The sequence below is a fragment of the Carex rostrata genome, chromosome 3 (genome assembly GCF_964058835.1).
Source record: "Carex rostrata chromosome 3, lpCarRost1.2, whole genome shotgun sequence".
NCBI lineage: Eukaryota > Viridiplantae > Streptophyta > Magnoliopsida > Poales > Cyperaceae > Carex > Carex rostrata.
Genome location: NC_135920.1, coordinates 5685287 through 5705412, shown reverse-complemented (window position 1 = coordinate 5705412; position 20126 = coordinate 5685287). Strand labels below are relative to the sequence as shown.

At 31.4% G+C, this 20126-nt stretch overlaps 1 protein-coding gene across 1 annotated transcript; it reads left to right on the top strand.

The window, feature by feature from the left end:
- The first annotated feature begins 1367 nt into the window (after positions 1 to 1367).
- LOC144551112 (PLC-like phosphodiesterases superfamily protein) lies at positions 1368 to 6611 on the top strand. Its single transcript, XM_078298923.1, has 8 exons — positions 1368 to 1691; positions 1897 to 2019; positions 3465 to 3602; positions 3774 to 3872; positions 4130 to 4433; positions 5192 to 5415; positions 5946 to 6032; positions 6325 to 6611. The coding sequence occupies exons 1-8, from the start codon at positions 1608 to 1610 to the stop codon at positions 6355 to 6357; spliced, it is 1092 nt and encodes a 363-aa protein (XP_078155049.1). The 5' UTR covers positions 1368 to 1607; the 3' UTR covers positions 6358 to 6611.
- The last annotated feature ends 13515 nt before the right edge of the window (positions 6612 to 20126 follow it).

Here is a 20126-nt window from a genome sequence, read left to right as displayed (position 1 = left end):
TTATTTGTTTGTCATGTTATAAAAAACAAAGAGTTATTTTATTCAGATACTTTTTGTCATTATTTAAAAAAAAAAATCATGCCATTTTTGTTTTATTATAAAGATGGCTTGGCAATATTGAAGGCTACAAAAGATCATACATAAACATATTATGAGTTAAATTGTTAATAATTTGTCAAATCAAAAGAATTAGTCTTTGGTCGTGATAAATATAACATTTCCGAGTTGAAGATGGTAACATCTTCTGTAAATATTGAAATTTGAAAAGCTTATTTCTACTTTCTCTAAAAAAAGTTTTGTCAAATCATCTCTTTCTCTAAACAAATTGTCAAGTTAATTTTAAAGAGATATTTTGTGATCAATTTCTTATCAACTATTGCGTAGGATGTTTGTCGCTTACATCTAACAATTTTGTTCAACATAAAGTTTCGATTCATGTTGTGCAAATTAAAAGAAAAGAAAAAAAAAGACTAAAAACAGCTGTAATTTCAATGTTGTGGAACTTAAAAGAAATTCTTTAATAGATTCATGCCGAATGCACAGAAAAGATAAATGTTCAATGAAGATAAACTTAATGACTATATTAGCTAAAATATATATTAAGTAATTTTTCATTTAAAGTTTTATCAAATTGATTAAGCATGCTTTAAAAATAGATTTGCAAATATATATTTAACTCCTATTCTCCATCTGCTAAAACTATTTTTGGTTATAATACGTTGAAACACTAAAACAAGTTCAAAGACAATAATAAATTGCAGATATAAATATTAATTGTTTGAGACGGTAAAAGCTTGTCCAATCTACCAGAATCAAAATAATTTTTAATTAATGAAAATTAAATAATTCATAAAGTTTTTGAACCCTTAAACTTTTTAACTATACCATATATTTTTAAAATATATAAATGTAACATCATGCACGACCAGTTCTGTACTGGAACCTTAACATTGATCAAATGTGGCATCAAATTAACAACTAGAATTTAATGAGCGACCTAAATTGTGTAGCGCTTGACAGAGTATCTAGCATTCTAGCTATAGTTACAAGATTCGTGAATTATTCGCGAATTAAACCGGAATAATTTGTTTTTTTGGTGATGCCGAACCGAATGCCAAATTATTCAGTTGACTGAATTAAACCCGAATAATTCGCGAATTTTACGAATTTTTCCTGAATTTTTTCCATAACATTTTTTTTTTTTTGCTCTTTTGCAGGATTGAGATCTCTGGTCAGAATAATTCCGAATATTTCTCGAATTATACCCGAATTATTTCCGATTCACGAATTTTTGACCTCACCGAAACGAACCCGAATAATTCATTTGTCACTATGCTAGCTAGCTGCCTAGCTCCCTAATAAATGAATCTAACTCGTCACACAATAGATAAGCCTTTACTCGCCACAGAAAATCTGGATTCTATATTAAGTGATTACTTTTTGGTTGCTCCTTTGCAAAGTTTAAACCAACAGTCTCTTTTCCACCGTTCCCAAAGTTCAATTATGCAAACAAGCGGGGATGGGATTTGATATAATATACCCCTAATAATAGATTTTCTCCTTTCCTTCCTTTCTATTTCCACAAACCGCCGTATTTTCTCGAATTAATGGAGCTCTCTTGTAAAATAGTTATACTGCTCTGTTTGTCTCTGCCGTTCTCTGCTTCAGCTTGCTCCAATGGAGAATGCCAGGTTCTCTTTCTCTCTCTAAGTAAACGTTTAATTGTATGAAATATGTATTAAAATTGGATCTTTTGGTTGGTCTATAACTGTTCTTAGTTCTTACTGCTTAGTTTAGTAGGATATACTGAAAAGATACTCCTTCCATGAAAAATATGCTAATTGGAAATGAACTATTTTTTTTTTAAATGGGATGATTAAAATGTGTCGGTTTTAGTTGGGGGACAGGTGTACATCGGACACAGATTGTGGGACTGGATTGTATTGCTTCGACTGTGGACTGGAGTTCTCCGGTCCTAGATGTGTACGCTATACTGTCTCTGACCCATTCAAAGTAGTTGTAAGTATCTTTTGTTCGTATATTCTTTTATTATCTTTTTTCTGAAAGTAATGGTGTAGAGTGTGGACATATTGAATAGTTTTTTTTTTTTGCATAAAAATTTTTGTTGGCAAAGATTATTTTGTATAAATATCAATAATTTTGTCTTAGGTTTCTTCAAAACACACCCCACAAATCCACAATGTTACACGAAGATAACCTAGATTGTATAATGCTTGACCAAAATGCCCTTCATAATTCGAAATGATTTTGTAGTGGGTCCAAATGCCACTCTTTCTTTTGTGGGGGATTCACATATACCCCTCAAAAACTTCAAAATTACGTATTCCTCTCTCTAAATTTTAAAATTACGTAGTTTCTCTTCTAAACTTCAAAAACTCACATACTATCTATTTTATTGTCTTTTATATTAAAACACAGTCTAAATTTATAAAATATCTATTTTACCCTTTATTAAAAGAATCTTCAGACTCAAATTTGAATCTGGAGGGTTCCTCTACCGTCTGATCCGCGCATCACAATAAGATTATTGCGTATTCGCTTCAAGATTCGTGCTAATCTAGCCTGCACGTTTCACAAAGCAATTTTGATCTGCGTGCATCGCTAAGATATGTGCACGTTGCTTCAAGATTCATGCTGATTTACCGTGCACAGATCTTAAAGCAATTCGGACGGTAGAGGAACTTTTAGATTCAAATTGGAGTCAGATGGGCGTTTTATGCTTTTTAATAAAAGGGTAAAATAGGTATTTTATAAATATAGAATGTGTTTTACTAAATATGATAATAAAATGGGTAAATATGTGAGTTTTTGAAATTTAGAGGGGGAATATGTAATTTTAGAATTTAGAGGGGGCAATACGTAATTTTGAAGTTTTTGAGGGGTATACATGAAATTCCCCCTTCTTTTGTATTTATCTTGTCTATTTTTTTAAAATTTAAATATAATATAAATATGAAATTCAAATGATAAATAAAGGCGTTAGAAGTGGGTTTATAATTTTTTATCACCTTGCCAATGCGCACAAGAAAAAAAATTGATATGTCAGGTCCTTTTGATAAGATTCAAGAGTATAAAAAAACATTGAACTCCACATTAGTAAACTTTAAAAACTCGCATATACTAATTTGTTTTGATATTTTAATTTTAAAATTTGAGTTATCAAACTAAACCATAGTCAGGGAAAAAAGGATAATAATTAATAAGATTTGAACCAATCAAAGATATTTTAGTTAATAAATCATCTTTTTTTTGCTGAAGTTTTTATGTATTCCTAGAACATTTTATAAATCATCTTTCTATGTTGAAGTTTTCTAAATTATCTAAATGATCTTCCTATAACTTTTTATAAATCATCTCTACAAATTAAGTATTCCTAGAACTTTTTATGCTGAAGTTTTTTTTTTTTCCATAAATCATCTTTCTCCGCTCTACATGAATTGCAGAATAATTCATTGCCATTTAACAAGTATGCTTATCTCACCACGCACAATTCCTTTGCAATTGTGGGCGAGCCATCTCATACGGGCGTGCCGCGTGTCACTTTTGATAACCAAGAAGACTCTGTTACTCAACAACTCAAAGTAAACACCTTTTATTTAAATTTGGAACAGCTACTGTGGCAATAAATGTTCTTTGATGTGTTCCTGCCCTCTTTTGGGTACTACTGTCATATAAAATTAAACATGATCAAAATACAAAATTCAATTTCTGTTTATTCAACCTTGAAATTTTGAAATATGATGGTTTTGCAGAATGGTGTAAGAGCTCTAATGCTGGATACTTATGATTTTAGAGGGGATGTATGGCTGTGCCATTCCAATGGAGGCAAATGCTATGATACAACTGCCTTTGTGAGTAAGCTGATCTTTTATTGGTTCTAATTTACTATTAGATATATCATAATGTTATCTTCATTCAAAAATAGTTAATCAGGAAGCTTTTTGTTGTTTCTTTTTAGAGGATAATTAATTAGAAGGAAGATACTAGCTGTTTATCCTCATTGGTTTATGTTGTTTCCATTTTGTTGATCTTGTTTTGTGAAATTTCTCTTTCTATTTACAGTTTTCTTTATATTCTTTTCATTTCTTGTACTTATTTTGACTTGTAGGAACTGCTATTAGATACATTGAAGGAGATAGAGGCATTTTTATCAGGAAATCCAACTGAAATTGTCACAATTATTCTAGAAGATTACGTCAAAGCTCCAAATGGGCTAACAAAGGTCTTCAATAAATCAGGGCTGATGAATTACTGGTTTCCAGTTTCCAAAATGCCCCAAAATGGTAAAGATTGGCCAAGGGTAAGTGAAATGGTTGCACAAAACCATCGGTTACTTGTTTTCACATCCGTGAAGTCAAAAGAACAGTCAGAAGGGATTGCATATCAGTGGAAATATATGGTTGAGAATCAATGTAAGTTCACATTATTTTTTCCCTACTCATTAGCTGGAATTTGTTTAATGCATATTGTACTAGTATGTGTATTGGCATAATTTTTTATTTATAGAAATTAATATAAAATAATATAGGGTATTATAATGATTACCCAAGATATTGATACATAAAAAAAATCAGCTCCAAACAATGAAGCTGAATTATTTTTACAGATCCAATGCTTGGATTGTTCAGATCCTATGTGGCCATGTTAAGCAATGTCCGTGGTGTGTGATGAATTTTATGGATCCGTATCAAAAATTCGGCTTCAAATAATGGAGCCCGAACTTTTTACGGTTCCCTACATGCATCAAAATCTTGGGGCAATGATTCTAATATCCTATTATTTTAAATTAATTATAAATAAAAAATTCTGGTGTATTAGGCCCGAGTAAGTTCTTTGTATTTCAATATTTTGTACTGGGACAGCACATGGAGATGCTTCAAATAGTTAAAAGGAAAGACCCTTAATTTGTTTTGTTTTGTATTTCCATATTTTGTATTAGGCCCGAGTAAGTTCTTTGTATTTAAATCACAGGTGTTAATATTAACAAAATAAATTAGTATTAAATATAAAAAATGTACCAAATTACCATACTATCATAATATGGTACTACTTTGTGCCAGCATTGGGTCTAACATGACTGTTCCATGCCTGTTTCATACCGATACAGTTAGTCCTGTGCATAATGTATGGGTTAGAACCATGGGACCTAACTTTGTTCATTCTTTCCTAGATGGAGATGACGGGATGGACAAAGGAAAGTGCTTCAACCGAGATGAGTCCCCGCCTCTCAACGACCCAACAAAATCTCTCGTGCTTGTAAATTACTTCCCAACTGTTCCTGTGAAATTGACCTCATGCTTGCAAAATTCAATGGGGTTGAATGACATGCTCAAAACTTGTTATGATGCTGCCGGCCACCGATGGGCCAATTTCTTGGCTGTCAATTATTACAAGGTCAGATCAATAATCCTTTATAAGTGATCAATATTAATCTCATCATGCATTTTAGAGAAAGCAAACCATGGCATGGTTGATTTTAGAAACATCTGAAAGACTTTTTGAAGGAACCAAGGCAACATTACCCTTGTAGCTGACCACACAGAAGTTGCCACTGAGACACTGACACCATCAAAACTTCATCTTTGTTTTGTTTTTGTCATAGTTTTTTCTTATATATTTTTTAGATGGTTAGTAAACTCCTCTTTTCCCCAATATGTACGGATGAGAGGCCAAATGTAATAGGTATTGCAAAAGAAAAATAAAAAAAGAAAGGATAAAGGGAAGTGCTTAGGACCTTACGTCACACCACTACGGCACTACCTTATGTTTCCATTAGGATTTCATTGTGGTATGGTAGCTTATTGATAAGCTAAGGGAGGTTTTGTGTTGCGAGTAACTTTTTGTTTTGGTTATTGAACTACCTTAAATTGGGATTGAATTGATTTTTTTTTTTGAATGAAAAATTTGGATGGAATTTTATGTAGAGGAGTGATGGACAAGGTGCGCTTGGATCAACAGATTTGCTGAATGGAAGGCTTTTGTGTGGTTGTGATGATGTACTCTCTTGCTCGGTAAACATTTGCTATACTTTTTCTAGCGACTATTTCATGTTTGGGTGATAAAATAGCTATTCTTAACACTTGGGTTAGCTCAGGTTAGCGGAATTGGGTTAGCATGCTATTCTCACTAACATCACTCTCAATCCAAACGTACCTAAGTTTGTAACTGGCCCGTGCTCAGGAGTTGCTGTATAGACGTTCTGTTATATAATTAACCTTTATTAATATATTTTGTGTACACATCTATAAAAATTACAACATTCATTTTCTTTTATTTATATATATTTTTTCAAAATTCTTGCAGCCTCAATCATCCTCAAGATCCTGTTCTCGATGACAGCGAAGGAAGCATAGCAAAAGAAATAAATTTCATATTCATTTGAAATTTGTAAATGGTTATTAATTCTTTTCTCACAGTAATAAAGTGCCATTTAGCTATGAAATAAACCTGTTCCATCGTACCAACGTGTTCAATTATGGGAACACAATGGAAAAGGATAAGTGGGTGTTCATTAGTTTGTATCAGCATAGACTATTCTGTATGAATTAGTGGTTTGAAGATTTGCTTTAATTAGCATTTGAGTAGATAAATTATGAAATTACTTGTTCAGAATCTTGAGAACCGACAAACTTCTTTTTGAGTGATGAAAAAAGTTCATTGAAATTTGAACTCTAAACCTTTTATAATCTAATTGTTGCTCTTAAAATGGCGCTCCCCCTTTTAGAAATCATTCAAGTAGCCTACCAAATGATTTTTTTTTTTTAAGGTTAGTTGAAATCCCTGATAATTTTATTTGATAGTTCTTCTATTGTCAAGAGAGATTGTTCCCCGGTACAATTTGTTGCTGTCCTTGATATTTTTTACTGTTCCTCCCATAATAAAATTTCTTGTCAGCCTATATAATTTAGAATTTGCTTGACAAGCTTGCATGGATTTAAATATCTTTTCTGTACAAAAAATAAGAAGTTACTATGAACTATCGTCCGTAAAAAAATAACTGTCTAGTACAAAGTTTATCCTTTTTTCTTTTTCTTTTTTGCTTCAAAATTCGTGCAGAATTCACTCTTCAAATTTACAGGATTTAACCTTTTTCGAAGGAATAATCATTTCTGTACCCGCGCTACAGTATCCGCACAGTACCCGCGCTACAGTAAATGCATTTAAAGGAATAATGTATTATGGTCCCTACTAATTATTATTCGAAAAAGATATTATATAGTCTCAACTAATTATTATTCTAAAATCCCAGCAGCACCCTTTCAAAGTCTCGGCACTAGTTTTGCATCAACATTTCTCTAACAAAAATAGTGACCTCATAAAAATAAATACTTCAGTGCATAGATATAAATACTTTCAATGCTTAAATATTAATACTTTCAGTGTCATATGTAAAAAGAGGAGAGATCCAATTACAATATTATGGCAGTTTAGGTCCCCACAAGCAGTTATGTAAAAATTACAACATTATTGTTTACTATATAGATATAAATACTTGTGTTCTTTGAATTATATATTTTAAGATTTGACTATTAATATTAAAAAAAAAGTTATAGATCTGGAACGGTTTCGGTCCCCACAAGAAATTATGACAGTTTAAGTGCGGGTACGACGTCAGAAATTTCAAAAAAAGGTGCTGGTACGATTATTTAAAAATAATTAATTTATCATTTACATTGTTTACTATATAGATATAAATACTTGTTTTCTTTGAACTATATACTCCAAGATTTGACTATTAATATTTTAAAATAAAGTTACAGATTTAGAATAGTTGTGGTCCCCACAAGCAATTATGGCAGTTTAGGTGCGGGTACGACATCAAAAATTTCAAAAAACAGCGCGGATATGATTATTTAAAAATAGTTAATTTATCATTTACATTGTTTACTATATAGATATAAATACTTGTGTTCTTTGGACTACATTAGGGCTGGCAAAAAAAATTGTAGTTCGTGATTCGAGTTTAATTCGATTCGAAATGGGTTCGAATTGAAACTAACCAAACCAGGTTCGGTTCGAAATTAATTCAAACCAAACTCAAACCTAGCATGGTTCGATCGAAATGGGTTCGGTTACTTTTATGGTTCAAATCTCATAATAACATCGGCCGTCCATTTACCTGATGAAATTAAAATCCAAGATAGAGAGTCATAATTTAACTTAGCCGACACTTCCTCATTCTCAAATCTCAATAACCTAGTTCTCTCTCCACCTCTCCCTAACTCACTCTCCCACTAGCTCTAAAATCTAGCCGACGCTCTCGGCGACTGGCTGTCTCTCCGGCTGTCACTCCTCTCTCCGGCTTAGATGACTGCTCTCCTCTCTCTTCGATCGTCTCTCATAGTTCATACCAGGAAAGCCGTCTCTGATGTATTTTTTCATAAACAATTTTTCAACTTAAAAATACTCATTTCATAGTTCATACCGGTAAAAGGAAGCCATGTGAATTTTGTCTCGCGAGAAAAAAATTAATGTATAAACTACCGGTATAATTAGGGCTGCTAAAAAATAATTTAGTTCGTGATTCGATTCGGGTTCGATTTGAAAAATGTGTAGTTCACAATTAATTCGATTCGAAATTGGTTTGGTTCGAAACGAATCAAACCAGCTTCGGTTCGAAACGAATCAAACCAGCTTCGGTTCGAAACGAATCAAACCAGCTTCGGTTCGAAACGAATCAAACCAGCTTCGGTTCGAAATTAATTCAAACCAAACTGAAACCTAGGGTAAGTTCGGTTCGGTTCGGTTCGATTCGTTGCCACCCCTAGACTACATACTTCAAGATTTGACTATTAATATTAAAAAAAAAGTTACAGATCTGAAGTGCAATTATGGTAGTTTGATCCCCACAAACAGTTATAGCAGTTTAGGTGCGAGTACTGTAGTGCGGGTACTCATATCAGCTTCCATTTCGAAATGGGTCATGGCTGGTTTTGTACGGGTTTTAAAATTTAGATAATTGTCGGGCTCATCTCTAACGGCCCGTGTGGTTCGAGGGGTCGAGATGGACCTCGATCGTCCATGGTAGGGCTAGGCTCGTTTAAAATCAGTTGTTTTTTTTTTATGCCCTTTTTATTTTTAAAACCGTTTGGTAATAAAAAAAAATTAAATGGTTTGGTTACAAAGAAAGTACTTTCAGCTCACATATTAGTTTTGAAACACGTCAGAATCATGTACAGAATTTTGATGTATAAGTGCTATTCTATTTTCTTTTCATGCATCGGAAAAAAAAAATACATCATTTTTTTAACCATTTAACTATTTTCAACATATTTTGAAAATTTATAAATTTTGCATATAAACACATCATTCGTAAAGTAGATCAATTTTAATTATTTGAATTCAACATTTAAAATCAATTCGATAAGTTTTGAACCTCACCAAAATTTATCAATCTAGCTTTGAACGACAAATTCAAACTATTGAAACTCATCTACTTTACTAATGATACATGGAATAACTTATTATCCTTTTTTTTTTGAACGCTTGACTTTATAATAAATAAATTCAAAATTTTCAAATTTTAATTTACATGAATACGCATCACTCATGAAATAAATTAATCTCAAATTGAAACTCTCTTGGTAAGTATAAAACATGCTGGCCTCACTAGGTACTTGCATGCAAGCAGCAAGGTGCCCGGGTAGTTGGATTCATTTCCTTTCTTGAAATTTTCTTCTGATATATTGCTCTATTTAATTCAATATTGAAAAATATCATTTATGAATTCGTCTTAAGAAATATTTTTTTCATTTAATTCGATAATTCGTCTATTTGTTTGGAAAGTGTTGAAAACGAACCATTTATGAATTATTGTGAATTTTATTTCTATGATTCCAGTTAACAAATCATAACATATATCTTAATTCATTCCACAATGACATTCAATAAACCACGAGAATATACAGTGAATTATATATACAATGAGATAAAATAATATGCTTCTAATTGTAATTTTCCAACTCAAACAAATCAGAGCTGGCATCACTTGAGCTATCATCATCTTCCTCATTTTTCTCCTTGATTTCATATAAACCCTTCTCTACGAGTAAATCTTTACAAAACAGCCCCTCGTCATTTGTAGAATTATTCAACAGCCATCTCTTTCCAACGACCATAATTCCATCCAGTCTCCTATCCCTCCAGAGCTCTCCAGCAGAACCATCAATGCACCGAGAGCAATGCTTCGGGTACGATTTAGCGGTACCGGGTACAACTGAGCTCTCCAATTGTTTATGTTTGTTCCTCTTAGATTTTGATTTGTAGAACAAAGATTTGAAAAACATAGACAGTCTTATAATACCTTTGCTAATTTTCTTCTGATTAGCTTTCTGGAGAACTAAATAAGATTCAGTCTTGAGTGGATCTAGGGCTTTCAATATTGATTGAGTGGAAATAGTACCATGCATTTCATAGCCCGAGAAGTATCGAGCTGCATCAAAAACGCCAATTTCGCCGGAGTCATCAATGCAAGGATTCATATGCTTAATTATATGTTTTTGTTTGTGTGGAAGCATGTGTGAAGGGGAGAACAAGAGAGGATATATATTGTAATTTTATTTGGTTCTTATATGCAATAGAGGAATCAATGTCATTGGATAATATCATAATAGTAATAGTCTATATATGGTGTTTTCCTCTCCTTTCATTTGGAGACTGAAGGGACCACAAGACCACCAAATTTGTGGATTTGTGTTGGTTTCTCTTAAAAAATAACCTTATTTTACAAGTCCTTTTAATTTTGTGGGTGTATATTTCATTTGGACTAAGGGATCCCATTTTTTTTTTAGTTGACAAAAGTATACTTAAAAAACGACTGAGAAGACTATCAAGTCTTCTTAATTTTATTTAAATAATTATTTTATTAAGAATGGTCTTCTTTATTTTATTTTATTTGTTTTTATTATTGTTTTCTTAAGCGACTGAGAAGACTATCAAGTCTGTCACCTATATTCTATCCACTGGACTTCAAAAACGAAGTTACTCAAAAAAAAAAAAAAAAAAATCTTCTTTGAGCTATTATTTGAGTATCTTATCCAGAGTAGAATAGGGAGCAGCCGTCCCTCTGGATTTCAAGTTTTAGTGATGATCTATCGGTATCGACTTTACTCCTTCCTGAAAATTTGTCTCTCTTTAGATGTTTGATTTGTAATTCAGGTTAAATTTAGTGTTAAAATCAAAATAAATTTCTTAAATTATGATTGGTAATTAGAATTATAAGTTAAAGCATTAGAAATTATAAGTGAGTATTGGAAAATACATGTCAAAGTATTATTTTTTTATTTATTACTCAATTAGTTAATGAGTTTAAATCCGATAAACTATTTAAACCTGATTCGATATTTTTTTGCCCTTAACGAAAATTCTGAATCTGCCCCTGAGTATCTATCTATATATCATTTTTTTAGAAAGATTTCTTATATTACTGTACACTTGCATTTATTGCTTTGGGAAGTCCATTTGTAGGGACAACGATGGAACAATTACATGTTCTATAACAGCGCCTTTGGCATTAATGAATTAATTGACATATGACACATCGTCTCTAACAAGAAAGCGTCATGAAGACTTGGAAAACACCCTCTTCCACTGATTGAGGCAGACGGATGTATTGATTTATAAAGCACAATGGCAAAACAACTCGGGAGGAAAAGATCTACTATTCAGTGTGTAGATAAGAACTTTAGGACGGAACTTCATGTGTACCCCTCAAAAACTTGGAAATTACTTCTCTCACAAAAAAACTTGGAAATTACATAATTCCACCTGTAAAATTTATAATATCATATTTATCCTTCTAAACTTCAAAAACTCACAAATTTACGCATTATCAATTTTACCCTTTAAAAAAAATATGTAGTATGTTTTAGAAAAATTGTAGTCTTCTAATTGGACGATTTTCGGGAGCAAATAGGTTATTTCTTTACTTCTAACGCTTACATAATGACATTTAGATCAAATTTGTCTGAAATATGATCACGCGATCCTTATTCAAATTCAAATTTTGAGATGAGAACCCATGTATGGATGAACTATTAACTCAGATAGGGGCATCTACATGCACTTTTTTTTTTAGACGCCAGGCATCAGTGGACTATTAATTAATTAAACTAAAAAGAAGGTTGACAAAGTGCTCGCAAATTTCCGTCTCATTCAAAAACGAAAAAGACAAAATAAATATATTTTGGTGCATCTGTGATCAGAAAAAATTTCCGTATCCAGATTTTTTTTTAATATAGAGAGGTCCGACCGTCCAAGTCTCGACGGAGCCATGCGCGGTCTTTAACCATGCATTTGATTGTGATCAGATATCAGACGATTAGCCGCCAGCCATGTTATCTTGTGGGGTCCACTGCTGATACCATTTTATAAGTGCCCCTCTCCGCCAGCCATGTTATCTTGGAAATTACGTAAAAAAAAATTGCATTGTTAAATTTGTAGAAGATACATAATAACACAAACTAAAAGTTTTTCTATTAATTAATTGGAAATTTTGGAAGAACTCGTAATTCCGAGTATTAAATTTGTGATATTCCATATGGAGAAAGACTATTATTTTTATTTCATTGTGATATTCGACATGGAACGACTAAACAACTTGGGTCTTTTTTTATTTTGGGTTGAAATTTAACTTCCAAAAAGTCATGAAGCACAGCCATATATGAAGCCCAAATAAGCCCATAAATTGGACAGCAATCGCCATTTCACCAAACGGAAATAAATCTGCTACGATCCTGAGGGATTGTAGGGTCCTACGATTCTAAATCCAACTTCTTCTTTTTTTGATTGTAAGAATCTCCATAATATTGTTTTTATGCACGAATCTCAAAACAAATGAAAGGTTGGATTTAGAATCGTAGGACCCTACAATCCCTTTTAGGATCGTAGCAGATTTATTTCCTTCAGCAAACATACTACCAGGTTGCTATATATGCGTCTAGCACCAACAGGAGCGAAGTTTTTAAATATATAGTTCACTCGAGATTGGAAACAGTCGCCATTTCACTCGAGAGTTGCTCAAACAAAAGTTTATGAATATTTCGTTTGAGATCATAAAACTGCAAATTAATTTTATAAATTACAACTCTCATGTTTGCATATCTAAATGAACACAAATTACCCATCTCCCATCTCTATTTGAACCCAAGTGGAAATTTTAGCCCCAACACACACCTGCTTCCTTGATGGGTCATTTAAGAGTGCATTCAACCGTATCAGTGAACTGGTACAAGAGCAACTTAATGAATGAACCATCTTAGCTACCGGTTTGAACCATAATTCCTACGCTCATTTCTTATAAACTCAATGAACCACACTATCTTTATCACAAACTAAGGCAAGTTATACTCAAAGCATGCAAAAAAAAAAGGATTTTCTGCCAACATAGAGTAGTTGGGAGCGACATTGAATCAAAGATAGGTAATTGTCTCCCCCTAAATTTTGAAAACAGGTTATAGATCTATATATAATCGGATTGTTGTTTATTCTTAGAAAAAAATTTGTCTATACAACTCAGAATCGAATAGGTCAATTCATGGCAGTCCACAATTCACTAGTTGTCCAATAATTTTTTTTGCCTATCTCTGATAAAAATCTTAACTACGCTGATAGAGCAAAACAAAAATATTGTATAACAAGAACTATAGCTTTCACTTATCGGGAGCTTGTGATATTTATTCAGGAGAACATATAGGGAAAATGTGCTAAGCACTCCCTATAAATTGAAATTTTGTATTTTATTCTTTAAATTTTTAGTTTTTACAAAATTGTTATTAGTAGTCCAGCTTATAAAATGAAATCACACTGTGAAAGATTCTCAAGTGGTGGTGCATGAAAGCAAGGAGTAATAGAAGGGGTGGAATTAGTATATCAACAAATTAGGAATAAGCTTCCAATGTGTTTAGCAATATTATATGTGTTTTGTTGTTCTTATTAGTATTTTGTGTCACGTGCAGAGGCGGATTGACTTTCATCAAATGTGAGTCAATTGATCCATTCAATTTCAGAAACTAATTATTATATATAATTTTGTTGTATAGTTTATAGTTAAATATTATGAGTGCCTTAAAAATGACCCTCATAAAGTTGTGAAAATTTTATATAGTTGCCCCATTCATTTTCAAGAAAAAATAGACTATTGTACAATATGTATAATTTGGTGACTTGTAGCATTTTACATTATTTTTTTCAAAAGTTGAGAATCTCCTTCACTTTTCACATGTCTTTTGATTCTCTCTCCCATTCAACACTCAGTCAGTCTCAACTCCTTTGAAAATGCTACTATCAAACTCACCGCTCTTCACGTTTTATTTTGTATGTTTTTTACCTCTATTATTCAAAATCCCGTCTCGTGCAACAAAACTAATTAAAATAGATGATTGAGCTAGGTAGCAGTTAACTGAAATAGGTGAGAGTTATGATAATATGGTTTTTGGTCAAGGCAATGAGACCAAACAAATCTTGAGGACTAGCTAGGTAGGTGAAATAAAAGAGTACTAGCTAGTACGAAAAATTGAGCTAATGTGTATAAGTTAAATCGATTTACTAATACAAAAAAGATTGACATAAAAAATATATTTATTTAAAAATTAAAATAAAATTACACGATACTTACTTATTCAGCCTTTTAATCTTATTTTTTTTAATTTGACCCCTTTATTTGTTATTTATAACTATTTGTCCATCTCATTTAGCAACTAGTTATTTTTTTCATACGCGATTGATTTATAAGGGTCTGTTCGGCACGCAATTGTTTTCTGGGGAAAAAAGAAATTCACTTTTTTTTTCCTCACGTGCACAGTATTTCGATCATTCAAATTGAATCTGAATCTAAATCCATTCGCATTCCCACTTGACAGCCGATCAGGCCCTAAAGGAATTATACAGTTGAGAAAGGCAGAGCAATTACGACCTTATAAATTTTTGGCACTTATCCTTTAGTTAATTTTCTTTTTCTTTTCTTTTTGCTTTCAGTCCTTTAGTTAATTGATGACCATGATATGTTGCCAAACAAGTTCATCATGTCCATCAATTGCCATGCGACACGTCGACGCGCGCCATCATTGCAACAATTGCCAACTTCCCACTTAATTCAATGATGATAATTGATAGGTCCTCGTTCTGTGGGCCTAGGGGTGTCAATGGGTACGGTACGGGTCGGATGGAGACATTTTCATATCCATATCCATTAAAATTGATCTTATTCATATCTTATCTATACCCATTAAAAATTGATCTTACCCTACCCTATCCTTACCCGTTAATATTATCGGATAACGAATAATACTAGTATAATAATTAGTTTTATTATATTTTACAAATTAAACATCAAAAACTCATTCATTTTAACACATATATAATTGCATTTCTAATAAAAAAATAAAATAAATGTGCAATTAATTTCAACTAAATTATTTTTTATAAAGAATAAAAGTTTAAAAACACAAATATATATTTAAGTGGATTAGAAATTGAATTAAATATACATTTAAGTGGATTGGAAATTGAATTGAATATATATTTGAATTTTATAATTACCCTTTAGAGTAACGGGTACGAAATAGTCATTACCCATACCCTTACCCATTTATTTAATGAAAAAAAATTCTTACTTATACCCATACCCAATAAGCTAACGAAAAAAATATCTTACCCATACCCGCCTTATCGAATACGATACGGATCGGGTAAACGGCTAAAAAGGTACCATTGACACCCTATCTGTGGCATTTCAGACTTGTCTGGACTCTGGACTCTGGACTACCAAGGCAAGGAAAACGCTTATCTTGTTTTACCTGGTGCTCTGATAATTGTGTCAGCTAGAATTCGACAGCGAAGCAGTGGGCCGACATTTTTAAGTGGAGGAAAATTATTTATTTTGACAATTGTAATATTGAAATTAAAAAGTAAATTTATAAATGAGGGTTAAATATGTTATTTGAACTTATAGATAGCATAAGAGTTATAATTCATACATTTTAAGTTGTGTTTTGTAGTGCATATATTAAAGTATCATTAACTTTGAACCGTTGAAAACATATTTCAATAATGCTTTAACTTAAACATCACAGGATTTGTATAAATCTAAATGTTGTTCAAGTGGAAATTTTTGTATGTAAAAAGAGACTTAAAGCAAGAAGACTCCTCATCACCTTTATTAATTATTTACAGGGGAAAGTGCTTGTTTAGCTGGTGATACACAATCGGTCAATCTGCATTATATATAAACATGACAATTCATTATATTATGAAAAGCTGAGGAAAAAACGGTTCCCAATTGTGGCTAAATATTCCTCTTTTATTTTTTTTATAAATAAATCTTAATTAAATTAGTAAAGATGGGTTATGTTCGTATCCAACTCGATCATAATGGACAATTATATATATTTCTTTTTTGAAGATCAACTGGCAAGAAGTCAGCCAACAATATATTTATAAAAAAGAGTTATTTACAAGTTCCAAATGAAATTTTATAGTATTAACTCAACACTCAACTAGTAAATAGAACACTAATAAAAACTGCAAAAGAGCGGGCCTGATCGTCAATGCCCATTGTTTTCTTCACTAGTCTTCCTCTAGTAGTTATTTTCCCAGCATATGGCTAACTATATATATTTGAATAATGTTCTAACTTAAACATCACAGGATTTTTGTATGTAAAAAGAGACTTCAAGCAAGAAGACTCCTCATCGTTTGTATTAATTATCTACAGGGGTGAGTACTTGTTTAGCTGATGATACACAATCGGTCAATCTGCATTATAAACATGACAATTCATTATATTATGAAAAACTGAGGAAAGAACGGTTCCCAAGTGTGGCTAAATATTCCCCTTTTATTTTATTTTTATAAATAAATCTTAATTAAATGAGTAAGGATGGGTACTTATGTTCGATTATGCATGTGAAACACGTACTGATGGATCTCTTCTAACCCTCTCATTTGCTTTGAGAACGATATGAGGATTAAAGTCCTTCAAATAATTGGAATGTAGTACGAATTTCGAACTTGTGATCCCTTAAAATAACATTTTTATTTTTTTTTAGTTTTAGCCACTGAATTATATATCATTTTCAAATTTAATCACTATTATGATATGGATAATAGTATTATTTGTATTGCTCATCATCCTACAATCTGAAAAGACCTAGACAAGATAGCGTGTTGTAATGGTCTGTATCCCTAATTTTATTCATACGGCTATCGCCACGTATTCCTCATCAATGTACGCAAGGCTCAAACCATACAATGCATGCATTAGGACGGATTCAAAATTTATGTTAAGGTAGGGCAAGAGATCAAGTAAATATTGGGTTCAAATCTATTAGCTAAGGTACTATTGTGGGTTGCACAACATTTTTTTAATTATGAGCTTAACAGAAATTTTGGACTAAACAGGATACGATAAAGTCATCTTCTGGGTAGGGCAAGAGCATAATAGTATATCCCGGAAGTTGTTTTCAAAATTCATGGTATCCTGATTATATGTGGGTCCGCTCCTGATTACCTATAATATTTAAACAAAAAATTTAGATATATGTCCATCATAATTTTTTGATAAATAATTTTTATTAAAAATTAAAAATTAATTATTTTCCATCTAAACTCACTTAATTTATAATTATCCTGGTTTCTTAATTTAATCACTTAAAAATAAAGATAAATATTAATAAAAAAAATAGAAGGACCGTTTTGCTCTTATTTCAAAATACTGTGTTGTAAATCCCACTTCTTTTACTCATGTATCATGCTGCGCCTTCTTTAGACTTAATGGAAGTTTGAGGCTGGAAAAAAAAAAAAAAAAAAAATCAAAGGCTGGAGTGAGTATGAAAGGCTAGCTGATCCAACCAATGAACAAATATACTAGAAGTAGAAGAGATTAATTTATTTGAAGCACGGATAAACAGGAAATGAGGCTTTGGGCAATAAAACTATCCTCCAAGCGAATGATTTTTCATATTTGGATAGGTGCTTTTTTATTAGGTAGTTTGTTTACATTAATTGCAGTTGACTTGATTTGTTTGGTCCTGATTCTCCTTATCTTTATTTATTGCCGGGAGGCGGGAAGGCTTCTTGTATGTCTTCATTCTCCCTCTTTTATTGTAAAGTGTACATCCCTCGTACCAAAATTTCAAAGATTAGACGTTAACATTAAAAAATAAGGAAAATAACCTGCTTATGGTATAATGCTCAAGGGGGACGCAGGATTTTCATCCGGCGGGGGGCAAAAAAATATTGAATCGGGTTTAATAGCTTATCAGATTTAAATACATTAACTAATTGGGTATTCGATAAAAAAATAATGCTTTGACTTATATTTTCCAATGCTCTGACTTATAATTTATGATATTTTAACTTATAATTCTAATTACCAATTATATATAATTCAAGAAATTTATTTTAATTTTAATACTAAATTTGACTCGAATTACAAATCAAACATTCAAAGGGAGGCAAAAAAATTTCCAAGAAAGAGCAAAATCAATTGGTACCGATAGATCACCATTAAAACTCGAAATTCAGAGGGGAGCGGTTGCCCCTCTTGGTTCTATACTGGGTCCGCCCCTGATGAGGCTGCTACATTTGAAGATTTTGGGATATTTTTTCTCTCAATAGAAGGTGGATTGCTATTGCTGAACAATTCAGTAAAAGGCTTCGAAGGAAGTAACTTTATTTTTTTTCGATTAACAAAGTAACTTTATTTCGATCATCGTAAAGATACCCTTGTGGACCAAATTTTTGTAAGCGCTTGTCTTGTTACAGAAGGAAAAGATGGATTGGCAACATGATATTTTGAAATAAGGACAAAATTGTCCTTCTATTTTTTTTATTAATATTTAACATTCTTTTTTAGTGATTAAATTAAGAAATTGAAATATTCATAAATTAAGTGAGTTAAGATGGAGAAATAACTAAGTTTGATTTTTTATGGAAAAATATCAAATAAAAAAATTGCAATGGATATATATCTAAATTCTGAAACTGAATCTCCTGCCCACATGGTCAATTTGTCCATTCAACCATAATTTGAGCGGTTATAATTGAAATAAAAAGAATATTAAATTTTGAGAAGACAAATTCCGAATATATATTATATTATATATATCATATTTTATATCTTCATTTTCATATATATTATATTATATATACATATATTTACATATATTATATTATATATACATATATATACATATATTATATTATATATATATATACATATACATATATTATATTATATATACATATACATATACATATATTATATTATATTATTTTTTTTACGGCCGTAAAAAATTCGGCACGAAAAATGTTGATCCGGATTATTTGTAGCAGTCTTTCGAATAAATCAAATTATATAGTATTCCATCTATTTTTTAAAAAATATATTAAATATTTGTAATACTTCAATACAAAAAATAAATAAATTATAAAAAAAAACTGAAAAAAAAATTTCCTAAAAAAAAAATTTTCGGAAAAAAAAATTTCCTAAAAAAAAATTTCCTAAAAAAAAAATTTCCTAAAAAAAAAATTTCCTAAAAAAAAAAAAATTCCTAAATCCAGAAATTTTTTTTCCGGATTTAGCAAAAAAAAAAAAAAATCCTAAATCCGGAAAAAAAATTTCTGGAGTTAGAACCGAGTTTCCGGAAATTTTTTTTCCGGAATGGGTAGATTTCGAAAACAACAACCGATTCGGATATTTTTTAAAATTTAATATAAAATTTGGATATTAATAAAAAATTCGGAGACAAATTTATACTTTAATTATGTCGACCATTCAAATTATAGATGGATGGATAGGAGATTTGGTTCCCTAAATTTCTCTATTTAAATCAACAAGTCACATAAAATATTAATTTATGTCTTAAAAATAGTTCAACTTAGCAGTGGAAAGTCAATCATCCCAATTAATTAAACTTAATTACAAACTGTCAAATATTAATGCATTAAAGGTTGTCCCCATGCATAACACTAAAAGCGATCACACTGTCACACACTAACATCTTCTAAGTTCTAAAATTAAAAAAACAAACGGAAGGACCATTTGCAAAGGTTACAGTACACTAACCAACATATCTCGCTGACCTGTTTTCCAGTGATATGTCGCT